Raw genomic sequence first — 23487 nt, 5'->3', positions numbered from 1 at the left:
ACCATAGTGAAATCTTTTGAATTTTCCCACAGCTGAGTGGGCCTTACCCTCCAGATACATAGAAAACCACCTGGAAAACAATGAGTAAGGATACTGACACGTATTCATACTCCCCCCTCGCTTCCTTTTAATAGTCTATTATTGCAAAACAGGCTTGATTACAAAAAATAATAGTGGAGAAAATACTGTATGTTCAAGACCTTTAAGCATCGTTAGTTATTTTACTCTGCTCTGCCTTCCCATTTAAGGATTTACACTTGAGTGAGAAGTTCTGTAGAAAATTGTTCTGTTATCTTCGCCTCCATCAAGAGTGGGTATGAAGCTAAGCAAAACAAAGTTATTTTTTGCCTTCCTTTTGGGAGCCTGGGTTACTTCTCTACCTCCAATGTTCTCCACTGGACTCCTCCTAGGTTGGCGCATGCGGACAATGACTGCACAGGGCAATTTCTAGGGGCAAAGGCGTGTGTGTCAGAGTCAGATGCAGAGCACATAGCTCTGGAAATAGCGCCTGTACTTTGAGTCCAACATGGGAGGTGTGGTCATAGCAGGCTTCATCCCAAGGCCACCAGGCCAAGACAACAGTCAGGTTTAACAGATCAAGTGTGTGAGTTCGTAGGGGTTTGTGTACATGTGTGAATGCTGACAACCACACTGGATCAACAGTAACCCTCTGCTGGAAGGTATTTCAGCATCACTGAGATGTCTTTGCCTTATCTGGTATCCTATGTCTAAGCGATGCTACTGCTGACCAAGTCAACGACTCCAGCAAAGACCTAGAGCATGCCAGGGTTCCCAACTCACGTATGTCATCCTTCCATATGGAGGGATGCATTGTGATAGGAGTTGTACGAGCCCCCAATAACATGATTAAAAATAAATAACTAAATAATTCTAGTCCTGTATGACACTTCTCACTTTTGCTGGGAGGTTTTTGGAAAAGGAGCCGTCTACAAGTTTCCAACGGTTCAGGGCCTACTTTGTCTTCTCACCTGCCCATTTTGTGCACAGTCCAGTTCCAGGGGAAACACAAGCAGCTTTTCTTCAAGCCAGCGGGACCGAGTTCTGAGTTACTAACCCTTTCATCGTCTAAGCGTGCTATGGGTTTTATCAATACCATTTGAGGGCATATAGGTGACTTTATTTGGGCCCTGAGCAAATCATCAGCCGAGAGAGACTAGAAAAACTTCACTTAAATATAAATTTATAATTCATTAAAGTACAAAAATGGAAGCTGCATCACATTTTCAGAAGCAAGGTATTATTTCATATAGGCATAACTCATTTTACTGTGCCTCACAGATACTGTGTTTGTTTGTTCTTAAATCAAACCGAAGGCTCATGGCAACCCTGCATTAAGCAAATCAATCAGTGCCATTTTTTCAACAGCATGTATTCACGTAAAGTTTCTGAGTGTGATAATTCTCAAAATATTCCCAACATGTTCATAATGACACAGGATAGTGACTGTGGACATAATGTTGATGCACACTATGAAAACCGACAAACGGTTGCGTTGCGACAGTCTGGAAGCAAGCTCGGATTGACCCCGAGGTCTGCCTGCACCTGCGCAGGCAGGCTGATGAAACGCAAGCGAGACGTGTCTTTATTGTGTTGCACAGTAAAATGCCCAGCTCTCAGCCACATTTACTGGGTGGCAAAATGAAATAAATGGCAATATTTTCATGTTGCAGATGCTTGTTCTATGACAGGCTTCACAAAAACCTCAAGTATTCCTGCCTTGTAAACTCACGAATATAAAAGCAGATTTTTCGCATCAGCCCTTGCAGATATCCGGCTGGCTTCTTGGAATGACTGAACCCCTCAGAGTTAGGACGTTGCCACTCACTTTGGACTTGTTCTATGTCCCAAGGAAGGCTTGCGAGAGCTGAGTGCCCAGACCTGCTCCTGCTGCTGTTATCCTCTGTGCTCTTCCAACAAAGCAAAGGCCTTCCTGAAACATTTCCCTCACCTCTGACCCAAAGCTGCCCTACCCGGTGCTACCCAGCAGGTGGGTGAGAAGCACAACAGAGGGAAGAGGAGAGGCCTGGTGGTTGCAGGGCCAGCCAGCACTCCGTGACTCTCAGCCCTCCGTGGTCTCACATATAAAAGAAGGGTCCAGTTAAAGGGCTTTCACCCTTCCCAATTATAGACCTGTACAGAAGAATGCAGTCCCCCAAATCACGCTGGAATCTTGGGTTTCCCAACCAGCTTCTCTTTCATACCCAGCATCCACATGAGTACATAGGACCTCAGGGAGCTTTGAAGAGGGCACATTCCCAGTGAGCTTCTATTCGTTGCCAGTTTTCCCAAGGAGACCTTGGTGGCAGTTTCTTTGCTGAAGTTACCTAAGTGTTTAGCTCTCCTGGGGCCCTCCACAACTCTCCAGCACTCTAAGTTCTCTAACATTCGAAGCTCCATGTACTCGTGCACTGGCCATCTCGGGGAAAATGCAACTCAGAGCACAGGAAGTTCCCATGAGCTTTGTGAAGCCCAGGTACAGAGAATACAGAAGAGAAAGGTAGTGGAGATCTTCCCTGAACAGGAAGCACACAGCAAGGTTACAGCGTCGGAGAGAACAAAAGGCGATAGTGGCCTGAGAAATACACCGGGCGCTCTTCCATGAGCCGAGAGGGGGCAGCATACAAGCTGATCAAAGTCCCGCTGCTCTGCTTGTTACTGCTCATGGAACAGTTTGTCTATAAATACATTTTAAAATATTTTCTAAAATCATTGGCGTAAATGAGAAAGAGCAAATGAATGGTATATAGCCATATACTACACAGGCAATCAGTCTTTCACAATCCTTTTGGAGAAGAGCTTGGAAATGCATATTTTATTAGAGCATTATGTGTTAGATGCAGGTCTTTTCTGCTAAGTCACCTTGGTTAACTCCCACAGAATAAAGAAGCACGTGTCTGCCCCAGTGTCCAGGATGACACCTGGCCACAAAGTCAACATGGAACCCACTCAGGAAGGCACTCTGGGTGATTTAAGCCCCACACACTACATATAGCTAACAAGCATGGTGAGAAAAATCAGCACCTAGCTGCAGAAAAAGCACTGGATTTCACCATAGCAAATTCCAGAGAGGATAAAAACAGCTAATTTCTAAAAGCTAAAAACAAAGTCACACCTAACAAAGCCACAGAGACACAGAGGATTCTGAGTCACCAGGAGTTGAGTGTCAGAACAAAGCAGGTGGCGACAACGCCTGGTGATGCCTAAGGTTCACGGACTCGTTTGGGAATCTTGGGTAAGGTATTAGATTTTCCATGGACTGAGCTATTGCCTTCTGATGTGAAAATGAAGGGCAAAAGAAGAGTTAGAGGAGTGTCGGTAGTGTAGTGGGGTCACAGAACGCGCTGTTAAACAGCCAAGGTTAGCCATTGGAAACCAGTAGCTGCTCCCAGGGAGAAAGATGAAGCTCTCTACTCCTGTCAAGCCTTCATCTTCAAGAATCACAGGGCGGGAGCCAGAATCCACTACATGGCAGGAATGTTTTCATTTGGTTGCGACTGCCTTCTGGTCTTTAAGATGAAGGACAAAACAATTAAAGTGTCAGACACTTTCAGACCCTCTTGAAAAATAAAAACAGTAAGCCTAAGAAGCATGGTTCACACCCACCAGCATGACTATCATGACGACTCAGTCAACCAACCATTTAAGAAGCAACTATTAGCCTCTAATATTCAAAGAAGCAATTTATCCAAAGGACTGGTGGCCCAGAGGAACCACTGCCTTCTCTACCAAGGTACCAGGAGAGTGGGATTATGCAATCTCTCTGATCAGGCCTACCATGGAAGGTCACAGTTAAAAGAGATAAAAATGTAAGGGAAAAAGCCAGGCTTACTAGTCTGAGAAAGACTAGAGGAATCACTGAAACTATTGCCCTTAGACAACCTTCTAGCTTAGAACTGAAGCTACTGCTAGAGGCAAACTTTCAGACAAATAATATACGGGCTATAAAACTCACAATAATGCTCTCCTTAAAACGATTAATGAAGGATGTACTCCTTAAAACCATCAACTCTATGAGATGAAAAGGGAAACATTTGCCTCGAAGACTTAAAGACAGTAAAGGACCAGAAAACCATACAAATGGAAATGGGGAACCCAGAGAGGAAACAGAAAGGTGCTGACACATTAGGAGTTTGCAATGAGAGTCAACCAACAATTTGGGTTTAAGAAACTATATGTTACATACACTTTCACCTGAAGCTCAATAATATGTTAAAACAGACTAACAATACCAAGTACTGCTAAGGATGAGGGACTGGAAACCTTAAATGTTGATGAGAAATTAAAACAGTATAATCGCTTTGGAAAACAGTTTAGCAGCTTCTTAAAAAGCTACTCAAAGGCTTATGACTCTATACTATCTTTTCCCAGCACTTTATTCCTCTACTAGATATCTAGCTTAAAAGAAATGCAAACATCTACAAGGACAGGCAGAGCAATACTCATGGAAACATTTCCCCCAATAATCGTAAGTGCTTCAAAAGAAAAAAGTTCTATCAGTGTGTAAATAGAGCAAAGGGAGGGTGAATTCATGTAACGGGAAACTACTCAGCAATAAAAAGGAATGACCTATGATACCAATGAAGCACCCAAAAAAGCATGCTTAAAAAAAATTGATGCAAAGGACTACCAGTGCTCGGGGCCATCTCAACAAGATTTCTAAAAAGGTAAAACTATAAAGACAGAAAGCATGATCCATGGCTTCTGGCTGGATGTAAGGATGGACACTGACTGCAAGTGGGCTGAAACAAACTTTTTGGGTGAGAATTGCAAGAAACAAAATTGTGGCCACAACTGCAACACTGTGTGCTTCTGAAAACTCAGCAACTAGCATATGTGATTTGGGGGCATATAAAGTACATACAGCTTTTAACTCAATAAAACTGTTGAGAGAGAGAGAGACGGAGAGACTGACTTCCTTCTCTTCTGCTGCCTATGGAAGCGCTCAGCACCTCCTACTGTTGTCAGGAATAAATGCTAAAGGCATGCCCCTTCTGACCATGAAAACCAGTGCGTGAGTGAGAGTGTGTGTGCAAACTTCAACACCAAAATCCAAGGTGGGTAGCGAACAGAATCCAATCCTACTTCATTTCTGTCCGAGAGGCGTTCTGCCACTCTTTCCTTTTCCTGAGACACCAAACTAGTGATGGAAAACTGCCACAGCAAAGTGACAGTGCAAGCGTTGTATCTTTCAGTTATAACATGAAATTACCACTGCCTGGTCTATGAAAATGCCAGACTCTCCTTTCACATCATTTCCTTGTTAAAAATCAGTGAATATTTTTGTTCTACGGCTTTCACAGACATGAAAATCTGAATCTTCACAAATGTACGGTATAAAACGCTAAGAAGCCAATTTCCCTTGATTTACAGAGACATACAGACGATGAAGAGACTTGCATACACACACACACACATATATAGAGTTATTTGACAAGTCTCTTTTCATCATTAGGAAAATGAAAGACATGTAGCAGAGGCTTTTGAAAGTTTCTGGAAAAACATCGTTTTAATTTCACTGTCTATGAACTTTTTGGCGCCACCTTGAATAACTTTTTTTAATGCATGTCTCTTAAGTGAGATCTTGTTATACCCGTGATTCTGTAAACATGTGGGATACTTTAAACAACAGAATACAACATTAAAAGAAACCCAACAGGGAATCCTGCAAAGTTCTGGAGCTTTAAAGCAACATTGCTATCTCCTTCCTTTGTTCCCAATTTTGACACATTTTCTCACTTTGACTTGAAACCAGATGAAAACCCACAAACATAGTAGTGCAAATGGAGGCGGGGAGATGGGGTAAGGTGGTTGTTACAGAGAATGTAAGAGACTCAAGCACCATGTGCCCCTAACGGCTAGAGGTGGCTCAAACATCCATGATCACTAGGAGTTGGGTAGACTTGAGGGCTGTTGGTTTAACTTTGACGACAGACTTTGCACACTACTCAGCCAAAGATAAATGCTATTTTTCTAGTTTAGTACATGCTCATGAAGGGGATCTGAAATGTTGCTAACAGAAACTACAGTGGCATCAATCCTACAAAATAACAGGGAATGGGGGTGAGGGCAGCAGCAGGGCAGGTTTTGCACCCTATCAGCCAGACCAGGCCAGAGGGCCATGAGAACAGCCCAGTCATGTGCAGTTCTTTGACTCGAGACGCTTTCCAAGTGCTCTGCGCCCCACTGCACTTTCCTCCCGCCTCTGGTGCTCTGCCTGTCAGTTTTCCTTCTCCATATAGTTTCTCACAGTGCAACTATCAACACTTTGTGAGAAAGCTATTTTCTATCTCCTCCCAACCAATCTTGACCACTGTAGGTAAGCAATGAATGGCTAGTAAATACTGAAAATACCTAGAGAATTGACCAAGGCCCGGTATAATACATGGAACTATAGACAGGATTACATTTCTAGTCTTAGGTTTCTAAGTCATCCTGATTCATAAATGTAGGCAGAAATTCTATGATGGGGTCCAGCCTTACTTGCAAAACATGAACTTTTTATTTTTTAAATCACATATTCAAATAACGACACTATTTATATGCATGCCACTCAAGCTCTTAGCTGTGCTTACATATCAGATAAAAGCACTTAAATGGATTCAGTTAATTAAATTACCCAATTTCCCACCATAACTTCCAGACTGCCTGTGTAAAGGACTGCCTTTATCAACACAAGGCCAAAGCCTGGAAACTCTAGTGCAGGGTAGCCTCAGGTGAAACACCCCATGTACTCATGTCCTTAGTTTGTGCTACCCTGGTTTGGATTTATTTATCACATGCTGCTTTGTAAGTGATCTCTGATATGTTGTGTGTTTTATCTTTCCGTGGCCAGACATGACATCTGGTGGTTCCTTGGTATTTTCCAGTTTGATACAGGGCCTGCCGTACAACAAATGTAAGAAAATGTGGTGGCTGATTGGGCTGACTGGGGTTTTCAGTTTTCCTTACTGTATGAAACAGAGAGTAATTTCCCCCCCTTAGGTTGTTGTGTGGTATCGAGTTGATTCTGATGTAGGGCCACCTACACAGCTATAAACTTGTAACCGTGTGCACAAGTTACATTTGAGAAGCTAGCAAAGGACAAGGAAGAGTGGGAGAAGAACAAACTAGAGACAGAGCTTTCCAAAGGAGATGTTCTCCAAAGCACCGCCACTCTTAGTCTAGGGAGGAGCCATTACGAGTAGGTGCAAAGAACTGGCTTACCAAATGGAAGTAAGCAAAGCTTATTGGTAGGCATGATAGTGACAGAGCCAAGAGATTTCTTACAGAGATGAAACCAAGTCAAGCCCATTCAGTTCTCTGTAAAATGTGATACTTTCCATTTTAATGTTTAAAAGGAACTTCAATGGCTAACAGAATAAACATTACATTCAAAGCATTTTATGTACAATACCTTATTTGGTCTTTAAAATCATTCTGCAAACTGGCAAAACAATGATATTTTCACTTTTTAAATGAGGGCAATAAAGCTCAAAAGCAGGTACATGGGGGAAATTTGACAGACAATGGGAAAGAGTAAAATTATTGGAATTTAAATGAAGAAAGTCGGGGCTGCTTCCAAAAGGAAAAGAAATGAGCTCTACATCAGATTTTCTAAGAGAAGAATTTATGCAAGAAAAAAAGGTCAGAGTTGAGAGAAAAACGCTAAGGCAAGGATTGTAAATCTAGCTAACTCAGTGTCCGTGTACCATGGGTGCTCTAACTGACAAACAGGGAAGCACCCAGGCAACACAGATACCACAAACGTGTCCTGAAAACCTACCAAATAACTAGTCAATTCAGAAACGCTACATGACTACAGACATTAGTGATAATGAAGCAATTTAGATTTACCTGGAGAATTAAAACTAAGTGATTTTATAAAGGATGCAAGACAGTATCATACATCATTTCTTTATGTTTAGACATCACACTTACCGGTTAACTTTCAAAATAAGGGGAAATGGGAAGATCTTAAAAAAAAACTGAAAGCTTATTGATTGCTTACAGGTATTTGGAAGTGAAAAGCTAACAGTTCAAGTCAGATAACAGAAGAGAAAGGAGGGAAGGCAAGAAAGGTAATTTCTAATTTTCCCATGGTAGGGCATAAGCACCCAAGCAGTGAGGAAAAAGTGACAAAACAGATGAATTATGAAAGCAGCCATTAGGCCCAAAAGACAAGCCTTTCTATAATTACTAAGATGGACAAAAGAGGAGAATATATATATAGAATGGAAGTCAAACAAGTTGATTTTATCAATTAATGTAAATGGGTTTCATTGGTCTATTAAATACAAAGGATTATGGCCAAAGGAGTCGAGACAAGATGTCTCATGTCTTTCTGTTCTGAGAAAACTTAATAGAAGGGATGAAAGATATGATCCAAGGTAAAGCCAGGAAACCTATGAAATGTACTTTAATGGTATCTGTCATTAAAAATGTAAGGACTAAATAAAAACCTGGGGCCAGTAAGGTAAATAAAAATGCAACTGCCAGTTCTGCGTTTAGAAGATAAGTGCAGTTTATGCGATTCACTCATTCAACAAACACTTAGGGGAGCGAGATCAGGTCCTTTTCTAAGTGCTGGGAATACAAGGTTTGAGCATCCTCATTCCAGGGTGCAGAGATTCAGATTCATCAATTGAGTAAGGGCACACTTGGTAGGCTCCAGGTTATACTATGGAGCCAGCATTCAAAAATTGAAGATTAATGAAAATAATGACAGTCCCTAAACTATACAAACACCAGTAGGTGCTACTAAGATAGTGCAGCTTGTTAGTGTCATATGATACCAGGCACAAAACAGCAGCTCATTAAAATGCCTGGGGGGGGGGGGGAGAATGACTGCCAATTACAGTGCTGTCACAGGAATGCAGCTAATGCTTCCTATAAAAGTAACCAGAAAACCACCACATTCTTCTCTCCCCACCTCCCTTTTCCAGAAGAACACTTATGTTTCATATTAAAATGGCTTTAATCTTTCAGGGCACAGAAGAGCTGCTGGCGTCAAACTTGCTAAAATCAACAGTCATGTAATTATCTGCACACTTTCAAGAATTTTCAAAATACGTGCTGGTTGGAATTTTCTGAATGTAGAAATGGCGGCTTTATGTTGGTGGTCCAAGGCTGTCAGTAAGCTCGGTTAAAAATAAATTTCAAATCTTACCCAACGGATTCTTTTTCTTTAGCAAGGATCTGACTTGTGTATACCTCACCTACTTTCAAAGAGCCCGATGCAGTCTACAGCATCCTAATAGTAATAGTGTATTGCTGGCTCGTGACACAGTTTTCATGGCACATTTATGTGAGCTAATACATGTAATGCACGTACAAGAGTGCTTGACACACGGTGTTAGCTATTATATTAATAGTTCTACTCAAAGATTCTTATTTAAATAGTGGCAAAGTGCGTGAGGGGAAGTAGATTAGTATACTGTAATTTTCCATTATGCTTGCTCAGTACAGGAAGTCAGGTTAGTACATGCAGAAGTCTCACGACTTTTTTTTTAACTGTAATTTCTTTTAAAATTTATAATAAAAATTAATAAATTTACAGGAGACAGCAATTTAACAGTAGGTAAGTATAGTAGATGGATATACTATAGTATATAGTATATCTATAGTGTATATATAGATCAGACTTCTGTTCTGAGGCTACCAAAAATACATTTTATCAGCAATTCTTCCTTGGTTCAGCCTTGAAGAAAAAGAAAAACAAAAAGAATCAAAAAAGGACAAGTTCCTATGAAACCTGATCTAGCTTAACACCTGGATACACAGAATTTAATAAATTATGTACCTATTAGGGAGCGCCACAAATAAGACTGAGATACTCAAGCAGGTCCCAAATATTCTAGCAATAAAAAGTAATGAATGGAAAATTAACGGATTTGTAATTACTTTTGTTGTTTGGCTTCTTTGTAATTACTTGTAATAGATTACTCTGCCTCTCCCATCACTCAAGCAAGTTGTCATCCAAAGGCACAATCAGTGCAGCACAGGACACAAAGGCACGCAGACGGGGAGGGCAGGAGGGAGGGGGGACTGGTGTCCCAAGAGCTGTGACTCAGAATCTATAAAGCGTTTCTATGGAAATCAAGAATCAATGCAGCTACTGTAAGAAATTATAGTTACATAAATGTAGACTAGTTATGAATTCTCACAGGGCAACAGCATTCTAGAAACAAGGCAGGACACCAATTGCCTAGGAAACCACATAATGCAGTGTTGCCTCAGTTGAATAAGAGTCCCCACCCACAGCTACCATCTTGTTAATGCCCAGCAGCTCCCAGAAGGTGGCAGGACCCTTGGCTCTGCACTCTCTAAACTCATCTTGTGCCATTTTGCTAGGCTTGTGTTGAGCTGGGGCTAGAGACCCAACTTTAGCACAGTCCCCACCTTCTCTTAAGAGTTCAGGTCCACAAGAGGGCCAGGGAAGTTTTACTAGCCCAGAAATCATGAACACATCATATCACAAATATAAGATATTTTTATCACAAACTATAAACACAAGAAAGCATTTTGCAAAATTTAATATTTGTACCTAGGTTTATAATTTAAAATATTTTAATCAGATTATAAGTGTTTTCTTATAATGTATAGGATTTAAAAACTATTAATAACCACTACAAAATGCAAAAACCAACCTGGGTTTTACATACAACTTTTAAAACCTGTGAATTATTATTTAAACCAAGATTACCCTGAATTACTGTGATTACTATGTGGAAAGAATAAAGTGAGTAAAATGCTCCAGAATTTAGGATGTTTATCACTACAAAGGAAACTATCTTCAGGATGTTTTCTGAAAATGGAATGTATCATTTAGTTCCAATTCAAAGCTTGACTAGATTGGCACCCACAGGGATTCTAAAGTTGCAAATCATTTCAGAGACAGAGCACCACATCTTTCTCCCAAGGAGCAACAGGTGGGTCCGAACCAAGACCCTTCTATTTAGCAGCCAAGCACAGACCACTCTGTAACCAGGGCTCCTTTTCAATTGAAATAGTCTCAACTAAACACTGTAGGGTCTAGTTTCACAACCATATTTGCATATTTCTGTCTCACGCTCTTGCCTTTACAGGGCAGAGGAACCCACCCCTTCTGGGTTTCCAAGGCTGTAAATCTTTCAAGGAGCAGACAGTTTCATCTTCCTCCCATGGAACAGCTGGTGGATTTGAACTGCTGACTTTTCAGGTAGCAGATCATCATGTAACTTACTAGGGCTCCTTGTTGATATATTAGGGATATATTTTAAAACTTTAAACGATATTTTTGCTTAAGTAAATTGTTTTTCAAGTTTCTAGCCAAAAACAAGAAGAAGAAAGTCCCCTGACAAGGTTTGGTTGTTGGAACCATTAACACACTGTGTTCCTTCTGGCTGACTGCAATAGAGGCCAGGCAGCCACGCTCTCACCAAGACCACTGACTTGGGACACACTCATGCCATAAAGGACCCTTTGTTATTATTGTAATTCAGCCTTACTACTATGGAATTCTCAGTGTTTTGAAGATTAACCAAAGAATACTTCTGACATTACATATATTCACTGATGACCAAAAAAGAATATTGTAAAATTTGATCTTCACATATTATTAGATATGTCTAAACTAAAAAGGATGTTTCTTTTGAATATGAAAATTGAAATTCCCTTCCCATAGAGAAGTCATATCTTTTATCTAGAGTTTCCTCAAATCTACTATTCCATAAAATATTTTATAATAAAAAATTTTTAAATATTTCATAATATATCATAATTCTCAGAATACTGGTAGACGCATTGAGAATGCAGCAAAGCTGTTATTATTCTTCATCTTTGCACTGCATAAATTCTTTAAACCAGTTATATAAAAAACAAAGAAAAAAGTCTTCTTCTAAAACCAATAGCCATTTAGTAAAATCTTTTAACATGATTTTTATAAAAGATATATAATTCACTATTGCAATCACCATTATGTATCCTGCCCCCTCCAGAGCTTACTGATCCATTCTTCTTAACTGTTCTTCATGTATTGCTTTATGTTCGTCTTGCTTTTCAGCAGCAAAAATTATTCCAACTAAATAAAGGGAACTTGACACAAAAAGGGAAAAGATCAAAAGGTAAACAGAATATACTAAGGGCCAGAGCAGAGATGCTTGACAGTTTAAAATGAAGAAAACCAAAAAGGGTATCAACTTATTGTTTTACCATTTTCAAAAGAGCTAAAAGATAAAGCACAAATAAAATGGCAATGGGTGCTATAGAACACCCAGAAGGGGATGACAGAGAATGTTAAAACTCTATGGAAAATATAACCAGTGTCTCTGAGCAACTGCCGCCGAGTGCGTGCCAACTTACCGCGACCCCCCCCCCAGGACAGCACCCATCTGCTTCCTAGGGCTTCTGAGGCCGTAAATGTACAAAAGCAGAGGGCGGAGGAAGCCGGGCGAGGCTAAGCGAGGCAGGTCTTCCAGTGATTTTACTGGGTGGGTCATCTCCCTGAGTCAGTGGCCCACATTTCATTATTTGTCATTTCCATCCACAGGGGAGCAGCACACAGTAAATTTGCTTTGTTTCCTCCCCTCCCGAGTTCACTGGAAACCCACAGCAGACTGTGCCTACCACTTACGCACCTTCAGTGTTTCCTTTAAAGGGGAAAACAAGTATCTCCTCCAAGATCACATTCTTTATGGGCAATTCCGTGCCCAGTGCCCATTTTCAGATTCTGGTCTCTCACCACTGCTGCTATTTTTCCATTCTCAGGCCAGTAAAAAGGTTGTTTTCCACAAGTCTGTAAAAGTACCCTCCTGTACGACAAAGAATGCTATGCTCACTCTTCTAGGCTGAGTCCTCAGAGCAGTCTGGAGCTGCAGACACAGACTAGGGGACTGAGGGAGAATAGGGCATCAGGGAATGGAGGAGTGGGGCAAGGAAAAGAACAGACACATAAAGACTAGGGCTAGATTTGACATGAATACCTTCAAAGAAAGATGAAAACTCATCCCCTTATCTTACAGCACTATAAGAGGAACAAAAGTAGAAAGTAATGTTTTAACATAGGAGAAAAATCATGGTGAACACATGAGAAAGGAGAAAAATTTTGCTTCTAATTGTAACATGGCAGACATTAAAAAAAAAGTCACTCACTAACCCAAACTAAGTTAACTCCCTAGATTTCCACTATCTGGTTGAATGCCTAACAAAAGGTTGGTTGGAATACTAATTACCACACAGAACTCCCTGGGCATTCTGGACCAGCTAGCTGGACAAGAGGAGGCACCCCCACTAGCAGCCGCAGGCGATCTTCAGAGTCTCTCAGGAAATCCTCCCAAAGCCCTCAGTCCAGAATTTCACTCCCTTTCATCTTGCCCTTGAAGCCTCACAGTGCTTTGCCTCAGTTAGCCGGGATCCTCTCTCCTAGGCGTGGCAGAGCAGAACAGTGAGCACCCAGCGTTAATGGAAAAAAAGACTGGAGATGGGCTGCAGTACTCAATGAGCTTACTTGAGCTCGCTTACCAGTCTGGAGCCAAGGCAGGATGTGGTGAGCAGCAAGTGGAAGGGCGCCTACAGCTTGCCTTGCTATGTCCGTCAGGGAGTCTCAGTTTGAAAGGCTTTGATTGTTTAGAAAGATGTTATGGGTTCCCCTTAGACCTTGACGGGGATTCTTTGAAGAAGTAAAACATGTCAAATTGTTCACTACAGATTAACAAGCAAGCACAAGTAAACCCATGCTTACCTTGCTTATTAGGGTAATTTGACACCGACTACAGACACTGACATTTTATGGTCACTGAGATGATCCTGAAATTTCCCATCTACTTGGCCCTCTTCATGCTAGCTTCATTCTGTGAAAGAAGTTCTGAATATTGGTCCCCATCATCTTCATTTTCAGACCCTCTTGAAAATTGCTGCCCACATTTGCTAAGAAAGATCAGATGCCCATCACGCCTGTGATTCTAATATAACAGCCTCTATCAAGGTGAAAGAGGTGGTGTGTGAGTGTGTGGGGGGGGTGTTATGAGAAACTTCCCTTGGAAGGCGAGCTCAAAAGACGTGGTGGTGGGTTCACCAAGGGTGTCACAGTTCAAAATAAAGGTCGTCTCCAGTGCCCACTAGTCCACAAAGGTGGTGGCTTCTCCTTCTTTTATGCACCATGAAATATGAGTTGGGATCATCTTGTTTGATTAAAACAGAAATAACAATAGCTAAAAACCATGGGAAATGCTCCCCAAACTGTTTGTTCTTTGGGGGATATTTTATGGTCTCATTTCTTACCTCACCAATGTTTTAAAAACACCGAAAAGCATGAAAGTTAAACAAACATAAATCTATCATAACACGCTGAGGTATGGTCAGAAAAACCAAGTATGTTCAGAATGAACTTTTTCTGTTACTGCTTAACTGAAGTGATGGACATCACTTTTTCCACACACTGAATGAATGTCTAGCTTCAAATGACTATGTTCTCAACCCAGTTATTTTTCCAACTCTCCCCCCTGGTATCCTTGAATGCACTCGGAAACTCTGGTATCACCTTCATGATGATGTGCTTTGTGCACATTCTCGGCCACTTGTAATGCCCATACTAAGGCAACATATCACAGAAATTGGCAGCAATGCTATCAGCAAGAATTTGGCTTCAGATACAGGGGTGATTCATCACACAGTCTAGCAACAGAAAAACAACACACTGCTATTTTAATCCCTCATGCTATCAAGAATAATAAAATTTTAAAAACATTAAAATTAACCAAAAATCCTATCCGCTTTGATGTTTGGAAAACAGCATTCCCTTATAGGAGTTTCCAAGGAAAGCCACTTTGAAATTAAAGCTTACTTACCTTATTTCATAATATTTACTATAGCGACAAACCAAGTTTTAATAGCATTTCAGGGCACAAGTGGTAATTCAAACTGCAAAACAACATACTGAAATTCTAAATCCAGAAAAGCAGACTACTCATTTCTTTACAGTAAAGAAAATCCCTCCTAGTGTTTCAAAAGCAGTGCATTTGTCTCTTTTTCTGAACAGTGCTATTAGGTCAATCACAAATATAGAAATCTAACACTATGGGCAATTTATTCACAACACTTCTTTTCGCTAGGAACCTTAACATGGCAATAATAAACATTTCTGGTCTAATATAATAATGGAATCCATGGAGCCCTATTGCTTAAATAAAGTACTAATAAATATCAATCCCCGGGTCATTAATCACAAATGCACAGTATGCTGCTGACTTTAAAGACTAGCACCCAGTATCTCTACAGACCTACCCAGGTAGATTAAGTCTGCTTGCTCACTGTGGATTAATGCTTTAAAATACGTAAAACTTTTTGAGAAGGTCTTACTCTATTGTGGCTAGTCCTCAAGAAGCAAGAAGTAGAGATTCATCACCAACTCCATCCAGCCGGTGCTATCTATCTTTCGGAACCCCTACCTTTTCAAACACTGCCCTGGTCTCTCTTCGTTTTCGTTTTCTGGGTCTCCGGTTCACGCGAATCCATTTCGTGATCTGAAGTTCAAAAATCAGAAGGGCGTTTTAAACACAACGACGCGTCCATAGGACTGCCACTTGGCGTGCGTGACCTCCCAACGCACTCTCTCGAAGCTGCACGTGGGGAAGGCACGGGCACCTTGGGGGTGTCTCCGCGTCCGCCCCCGCCGAGGCCGCGACCTTCGCCCCGCCGCTCCCCGGGTCAGGGGCCCGCTTGTCGCCCCACGCCGGGGCGCGCCGGGGCCCCGAAGCGAGGGCCCTATTTCCCACTGCCCTGGCGAGTCCGGCCGCTCGCCAGCGGCGCCCTGGCGGCGTGGAACCCACCGCGCCGGGCAGGGGGCCGCGCGGGTTCGCGCTGCCGCGCCGGGCCGCACTCACCTCGGTGCTCACTTGCCACGCGAGTCCGCACTCCGCCCCGGCCTGGCGCTCCCTCTGCAGCGGCTGCGGGGAAGGGGACGGTCAAGTTTCTCCCAGGCGAGGCCCTGGTTTCCCTTCCCCGCGACCCCCACCACCAACTCGGCGCGCCGGCTGCTCGTCGCCTGGGGTGGGGGAGGCTGGAGGCGGGGCCGCGCTCTGCACCCGGCGCCCGCGCGCCCCGCCGGCCCCGCGGCCGAGAGCGGCGGGCGCTCTGGCCCGCAACACCGACGGCGGAGCGCGGGCGGCGGCGGCGCGGGCGCGGGCGGGGGCGGGGCCTGCCTTAAAGGTATAGGAGCCGCGCCGCCGCCGCCGCCGCCGCCCGCAGTCGCCTCCGCCCCCGGCGCCCCTGCTACTTTATTGTCCCCTCGCCCGCGTCTCTTCTCTGCAGGGCTGCTCGGGGCCCGCGCCCTCCCCGCGCGGACTGCACCTTTCGCGGGCCCCGGCGCCCCCAGCCGAGGCTTTGCCGGCCGCGCTCGGAGCCCGAATCACCGCTCCCCCGCTGGTGCGCCCGGGCGCCTCGGCTTCTCCGGAGCTGGCATGCGCCCGCCACCTGCGCCGGGGCGAAACCTTACTGCCCTGGCGGCCTTCGCCGAGGGAAAGGAACTTTCCGAACGGGCTGTGCTCCAGGGCCGCAGCAGACTCCAGGAAGTCCACGTCGGTCGGCGGCCCCCGCAGAGCCCAGCGCAGGGGCAGGTGGCCTGCCCTGCCGAGCGGCCGCAGCGTGAAGCGGAGCCCGCGGGCCGGCGAGGCGCTCGACCGCCGCGTCCAGGCGTTACACGCCCCGGCGCTGCACGGCCCGGCTCGGGCGGACGCCGGGGAGGCCGCAAAGTGAATAGATAGAATGGAGATGGGGTCAGCCTGTTTTAGTAATCAAAAAGGAAGTTTTCTTCGTTGATGAAAGCATGCGATTATCCCTAAGTTTCTGTTCACCCCAAAAAAGCATTAATTCCATCCGCATCAGAAATTACATGAGCCAGAAGCGGAAGAGAGGCCGAAATTGTGTTGGCTGATTTTGACTATCCCTTTAACTTTATTGCTTTAAAAAAAAAGTCTTCCCCTCTCTTCTATTGCTACTCCATCCTTCTTTCAAGATCAAAAGCTTTAGATCAAAGCCAAGATCAAACTCACTCCTTTAAATAGAAGCAACTTAGCCATGGAGTATTTTACACAAGAGTAGCTTCTTAATGGAGACATCAGAGTGGAAAACTTCATGTCATCCCTTTGTCCCATATTCATAACTGAGCCTCATAAAATCACATTGAGCATGCACTTCTGATTCCTAAAATAAACGAGTTTGTACAAATAGAGGATTCTTAACTTCATGTTCGTCTGTGGGGCGGAAAACAGAAAAAACAACCCTAGAAAGGCTGAAGTATAAAGAGACACGGCGGGCTTCCAAAATTTTTCTAAAAAATTCCGTTATCTTTTTCCCCATTTCTCAATCAGTAGTTGATGTATCAACCACACACACACACACACACACACACACACAATTAAGTGTATAGAGGAACGAACCTAATCAATATGTAATAATAACATAACAAAAATGTCCAAGATCTTTCCATTCCATGTTTCCACAAACTATTTAAAGCGCCTCTCATGGCAACATTATTTTGTAGCATTCTTATAGCTAAGTGCTATGGAATATATGCTTATTTGCGAAAGATTTTTCAAAGTGTTATTGAATCTACTTATATATAATATACAACCACCCATACGCTAGAAAGGAAATGCATGAAAAATAGTTAGCGCCTTGCAAATCTTGAGTGCACCTCCAGAAAGGCAGGTAAAAATTACACCAAAAAATTGCATGGGAAGTGTATTATATAACTGCAGAGCTGCTTCGTTTTAAATGGAACAAGAACTTTGAACTGTTCAAGCTCCCATGCTACTAAGAACAGTTCCAGAATCAATAGAACTCTATCCCTGGCAGAAGTCTTCCCTGTACCCACTAGTATCCCCTGCCCCCTTGGGAGTTCACTAGCTCCAGGAACTCTTGAAAGAAACCGCTCAATACTGGTGTACAGAACCCTGCCTAAATGGGCTCTTTAGTGTCCTCTTCATTGAGTTGTCAACAATTCTAAAGCATGTAGCCACAGAAGAAACCTAAACAAAATGAACTCCAAAGATCCAGTGATAGCCATAGAGAGAACTATGATAAATTCAATCTTATAAAGACACCTATGAAAAAAGCTGTTGTTACAGCTGGGCTCTTACTACATGCCGATTTCTCCCTTCATTCCTCATCTGGTTGTAGACACACACACAGAGAGAGAGAGAGAGAGAGAGAGAGAGAGAGAGAGAGAGAGAGAGAGAGAGAGAGAGAGAGAGAGAGAGAGAGAGAGAGAGAGAGAGATGGAATCACATTGAACCACAGGGAAGGTCTTCAGAATTGAGAGCAAGGAACCTCTCTAGCTGTCATTGACCCAGGCCTCCTCCTTTCTACCACCCAGCTCATGCGGACCTAGCTATTTCAGACAACCTGAACCAAGGAAAGCTTCCAACTGTCACTCAGTTCTTCTAGTACTTTGTGGAGTGGGCAATAAAAGCTTTGGTCCATTCTAAGGGCACACTAGCCATTTTCTTTGTTTGTTCTGTGGCCACCTCCCAGCCTCCATCTTCCAAAAGGTAGCCTAAATGATCTTTCCTACAGTAATTGCCTCACTTCTCTTAAACCTAGGATGTCTTTTCTTCTCATTACCTGACCAGCTTAAATTTCTCTTCTAGCTCTGGGCTTTACCAACACTTATTCAGAGAGGCATTCCCTTGCCCCTCACCAACCAACCAAATTGCCACCCCACAATTCTAATAGCACCTGATTGATTTCTTTAAAAAACTTACAGTCTATATAAACTGATTTAATTCTGGCTCTCCAACTGGTCTGTAAATACATGACACAAAAAACCCATTGCCAGCGAATGGATTCTGACTCACAGTGACCCGAGAGCAGAGTAGAAGTTCCCACAGGGTTTTGAAGGCTGTTATCTTTACATTTCATCCCCCTCAGAGCTGCTGCTGTGTTTAAACAATGACCTCTCTTGTTAGCAGCCGGGCACTTAATCACTGCGCCACCAGGCTCCTCCTGTAAGTTGAGGAAGCAGAAATATTGGCTCTCATGTTCTCAAGCTTTTGTCTAGTCACTGAAACATTGCTAGCATACAGTAGATGGCATATATATTTTTTACTATTTATTATTTTGAAATTTTTATTGGGGACTCTTACAACTCTTGTCACAATCCATACCTCACTTGCACCAGGGGAATTTGTACATATGTTGCCTTCATTCTTTTCTAGATATTTACTTGCTATTGAGCCCTTGGGATCAGCTCCTTCCCCCACTCCCACTCCCAATAAATATTTTAAACAAAGGGAAGGAAGAATCAAGGAATGATTGAATGAAATTCTGGTTTTAAGATACATAACCCCTCTGGAATTGTGCTTTTTTTAAAAGAGAATCATATCTGCTATATTGCCAGAGTAGTTTTTTAAATGAACCTAAAATATAGCGATAACACTGAAGTCGACCCAAACCTGTTGCCCTACTCGTGATCTACTGCAACTCACCGCAGAGAGCCCCTGGATGATGAGGCACAATGTTTCCACAGGGTTTCCTTTTTTATTTTTTAACGTTTTATTGGGGGCTCATATAACTCTTATCACAATCCATACACACATCCATTGTGTAAAGCATATCTGTACATTCATTGCCCTCATCATTTTCAAAGCATGTGTTCTCCACTTAAGCCCTTTGCATCAGGTTCTCTTTTTTCCCCCTCCCTACCCGCTCCCCCCTCCCTCATGAGCCCTTGATAATTTATAAATTATTATTTTGTCATATCTTGCCCTGTCCAACGTCTCCCTTCACCCCCTTTTCTCCACAGGGTTTTCTAGCGAAGTAGATAGACCTCAGAATTTTTTCTCCCTCTCCCTACAGCACTCTGTGGATTTGAACTGCCAACTTTTAGGTTAGCTGTGTAGCACAAATCATTTGCACCACCAATTATATATAACAATTACAAAAAGCGTATTCACAATGACACCAGGGATTGCGTTCAATCTAGAATGAGAGACAGCAACATTGTGTGACTCTAGATGAACGATAATACTTTGTATTGTGTCCAGTACAATTTCAATACAACTCTCCTTCTCTCTTAGTCTCCTTTCTTGATGGGCTGATAGATACCAAGGAAGGTAGCGTGGGGAGAAACTGCCGGAATAAGACTTTCTAAAACAATTGGAATTCTGGCGGCAGGATGGCACTCTGCTCAGGCTATGTGCTATAAAAGTAGCTTTGAGGATGTGGTGAAAGCACTTTAAAACTATCGTTTAAAAACAGATGTTTTCTATTTGAATTGTATCTTTTAAAAAGTGCCTCATTTTGGTAGCAATGCAAGTTTTGAAAAGAAGTTGTTCTAAGAAAACTTCTTGTCAAAGCAGCATATAATAGCTGAAGACAATTTCAGAAGTTGGGGAAAATAGCATTGCTTTAAAATCAAAGCCTTATTTAACCTAGTGGCTGCATATTATTTTGGAGACATCTTTCTCTATTTTCCCTCTTTGAGTCCGAAGAGGAAATTGCACCTTGGTCTGGAAAAAGGTAGTGGTACCAATTTCATCCTGTGATAAGGGTGTGTGTTCTCACCCGGACTCTGCCTGTGACCAAGTGAAGCCACAGAGGTAGAGAAGCAGTGTGCCTCTACTCCTGCTCAACAGGGCCGCATGGATGGCAGGCTCAGGGAGCCCCTTCATTATCCCAAGCAGCTGCGGAGGGCCAATGACACTCCCTTGACCACAGCACAAGGAAAATCATCTGCTCTAAGAAGCCCAAATTCTCCTTACTACCAGCGAGGCAAAGAATTCCAGAAACTTTTGCTGGCTTCAGAAGACCTTGATTGCCAATGGAAATCCAGGGAGAATGAACATGTTGGATATACAGGTCTGGAAGTCAAATCAAAGTTAACTTAAGTTGCATATAATGATAAGTAAGGAACAGGGGCCTTATTTTCAAATGTGTATGTCTTTAAATGTTCGTCTCTCATCTTTTGAGTATAATATTTAAGTTACATTTTCAGCTGATATTAGAAAAATAATAACTTGTAGTATTGTCCATTTAATCTCTATATTTGAACAAATACCTACTTTCTACATGAAAAAGATGCTCGTCCTGCCAAATGAACCTCTCAATGGATATCCTTATAAACATCATTTTCCAAAAAGGAAATCAATTCCACGCTTGGCTCAACCTATTGCCGAAGCTTATAGCACTGCAGTAAACTGTGTGACCAAACTGCTTCCTCTTCATAACTATACTCCTGAGTTCACGGTGCTCAAAAACTTTCACAAAACCTCATGGTGGGATCAATATTTATGAAACGCAGTCCTTCCGTTGCTCTACCCCTTCCGAGAATCTGATGAAAGCAAAGGGTTCGATTGTTTCCTAGGAAAAAGTCCAACTGCACAGCGTGCCACACGCAAGTTTAATTTTCAGGAGGCTCACATATTCCTTAATGCCCACTCCTCTACCCTCGACACTCTAAAATCCATTGCTGGATTTTGGCAGACCACCCTAAAGCTGACCCCGGGACTGTTTCTTACTGGCCCTCCGTGAGAGTCCTTTTATTTCATTATGCTCTCGTGAGAAGCCATTAACCTTTATTGAGGTGCATTATAATAAACAGCCCCATAAAATCTATCACAATGTTTACCCTAAGGATGTTTTGAGGGTAGTTTGTTATGGTAGACAGTAATTTCCTGCGAGGCACCTCAGGAAAAGCTTCTCTCTGGTAGCAACATCAGGAATAGTTGGACTTGGGCAACTGGCTCATGTTTTACCTCACAGACAGTCATTCGCCCTTGTCCCTCTTCTAGAAGGTTCAGGGCTCATGGACTCTACTTTAGAGACACAAATGAACATCAGGGTGTACATTTTGCATGCCGATTTGGTTCCCTATCTGATCTTTACTTTTCTACCATGGTGTGTTAGGGTTCTCTAGAGAGATAAAATCAGATTGCTGATAATTATATATAGATATATATAACACAAGAAATGAACTGTTAAATTATAAACAGATAGATATATAATACAAGAAATGAACAGTTAAATTATAAAGCAATACAAATGGCTCAGTGCAACTCACTCCCGTGTGAGAGCTGTGAGACACTGGCAGTCCTTCAAGTCTCTGTAGAGAGAGCTAGGCTATCCCTGCACAGGCAGCAAAACAGCAAGGCAGGTCACCAACTGTCAGCCAGGTCACCAACTGTCAGTTCCCAGCTCAAGAGATGCAAATTTCAATCGCGTGTTCTTAAAGGGACCTCAACTTACAGCAACACGGTTCACGGGTTAGGTGTCCCACAGGTAGTGTAGCCTGTAAATTGAGGCACAGAACAAGCAAGGCAGTCGCACACTGGTCCAATGATCAAAGAGCTAGAGACAAGAAAGGTGAGGCTCACCGAGCCATTTATCTCTCCACCCTTCAGTTACTCCCACTTGTATTTATCCGCCAGGCTGGCAAAATAAACTAACTGTCTCACGTGGTTTTCACTTTGCTTTGTCTTTCTGAATTGCTTATTTTTAATCATGCGATCATTACCCTTCAAAGCTGCCTAAACACCTTGTGGACAAGGATAAATATGAATAAGTAAAAGCATTGTAGGTCTCTTTTTCATTCTCTTCTTTTTGGGGGTAACAGAGAAGAAGCCAGGGAATGGGAAATTTTTATTGTTCTGATAGTTCTCTGGTGGCACAGTGATTACGTGCTAACAAAGGGCAGGCGGTTCTAACCCACTGGTCCCTGTGTAGGAGAAAAGGTCTGGCAACCTGTTTCTGCAAAGATTTCCACTCAGGAGACGCAACAGGAAGTGCTACTCTATCCTATAAGGTCACTGTGACCCAGAATCAACTCAGTGGCACACAACGACAATATTGTCCTTCATCTAGAGGTGAAATGGAGAAGTTAAGGACAGATGATTATACCCTACTGATAAAAAGTTTTTAAAGATCCATTAATAAATAAATTTTAAAAAACCAAAGGTAATACACTCTAAACATTACATATAACTACTCTAAACATGCTTAATCAAGTACTGTATCTCTGTGCTGTCACTGATTACAGGCAGAGGTTACAGGAGGAAGAATATAAATCGGCCATGTGGAGGGGTTACTTGAGTGCCCACTGTAAAACAGAGCCTGAATCTGTGATCTTGGAGATGAGGAAGATACCCGCCCTGGTATCAGGCGTCAAGGACCCAGAACAAAAATCAGATCACTGTGAATGAGGGGGAGTGCAGAGTGGAGACCCAAAGCCCATCTGCAGACAATTGGACATCCCCTTACAGAAGGGTCATAAGGAAGAGACGAGCCAGTCCGAGTGCAGTATAGCACTGATGAAACATACAACTCTCCTCTAGCTCTTTAATGCTTCTTCCTCCCCACTATCATGAACCCAATTCTACCTTACAAATCCGGCTAGACCAGAGCATGTACACTGGTACAGATAGGAACTGGAAACACAGGGAATCCAGGACAGAAAACCCCTCAGGACCAATAATGAGAATAGCCATACCAGAAGGGAAAGGGGAAGGTGGGGGAGAA

The 23487-nt window shown here is 42.8% G+C and overlaps 1 protein-coding gene across 3 annotated transcripts in view; it reads right to left on the bottom strand.

Moving 5' to 3' along the window:
* AOPEP (aminopeptidase O (putative)) overlaps positions 1 to 23487 on the bottom strand; it is a 502851-nt gene that overhangs the window by 70992 nt on the left and 408372 nt on the right. For all 3 annotated transcript variants that reach the window (XM_075549788.1, XM_075549790.1, XM_075549789.1), the window contains exons 12-13: positions 15858 to 15920; positions 15423 to 15497 (exon numbers count right to left, since the gene is read on the bottom strand). In XM_075549788.1, coding sequence (XP_075405903.1) covers positions 15423 to 15497; positions 15858 to 15920 — 138 coding nt within the window. The remainder of the gene's footprint in view (positions 1 to 15422; positions 15498 to 15857; positions 15921 to 23487) is intronic.

This window comes from Tenrec ecaudatus, chromosome 5 (genome assembly GCF_050624435.1).
Source record: "Tenrec ecaudatus isolate mTenEca1 chromosome 5, mTenEca1.hap1, whole genome shotgun sequence".
NCBI classification, from domain to species: Eukaryota; Metazoa; Chordata; class Mammalia; order Afrosoricida; family Tenrecidae; genus Tenrec; species Tenrec ecaudatus.
This window is presented reverse-complemented; position numbering and strand designations above follow the sequence as displayed.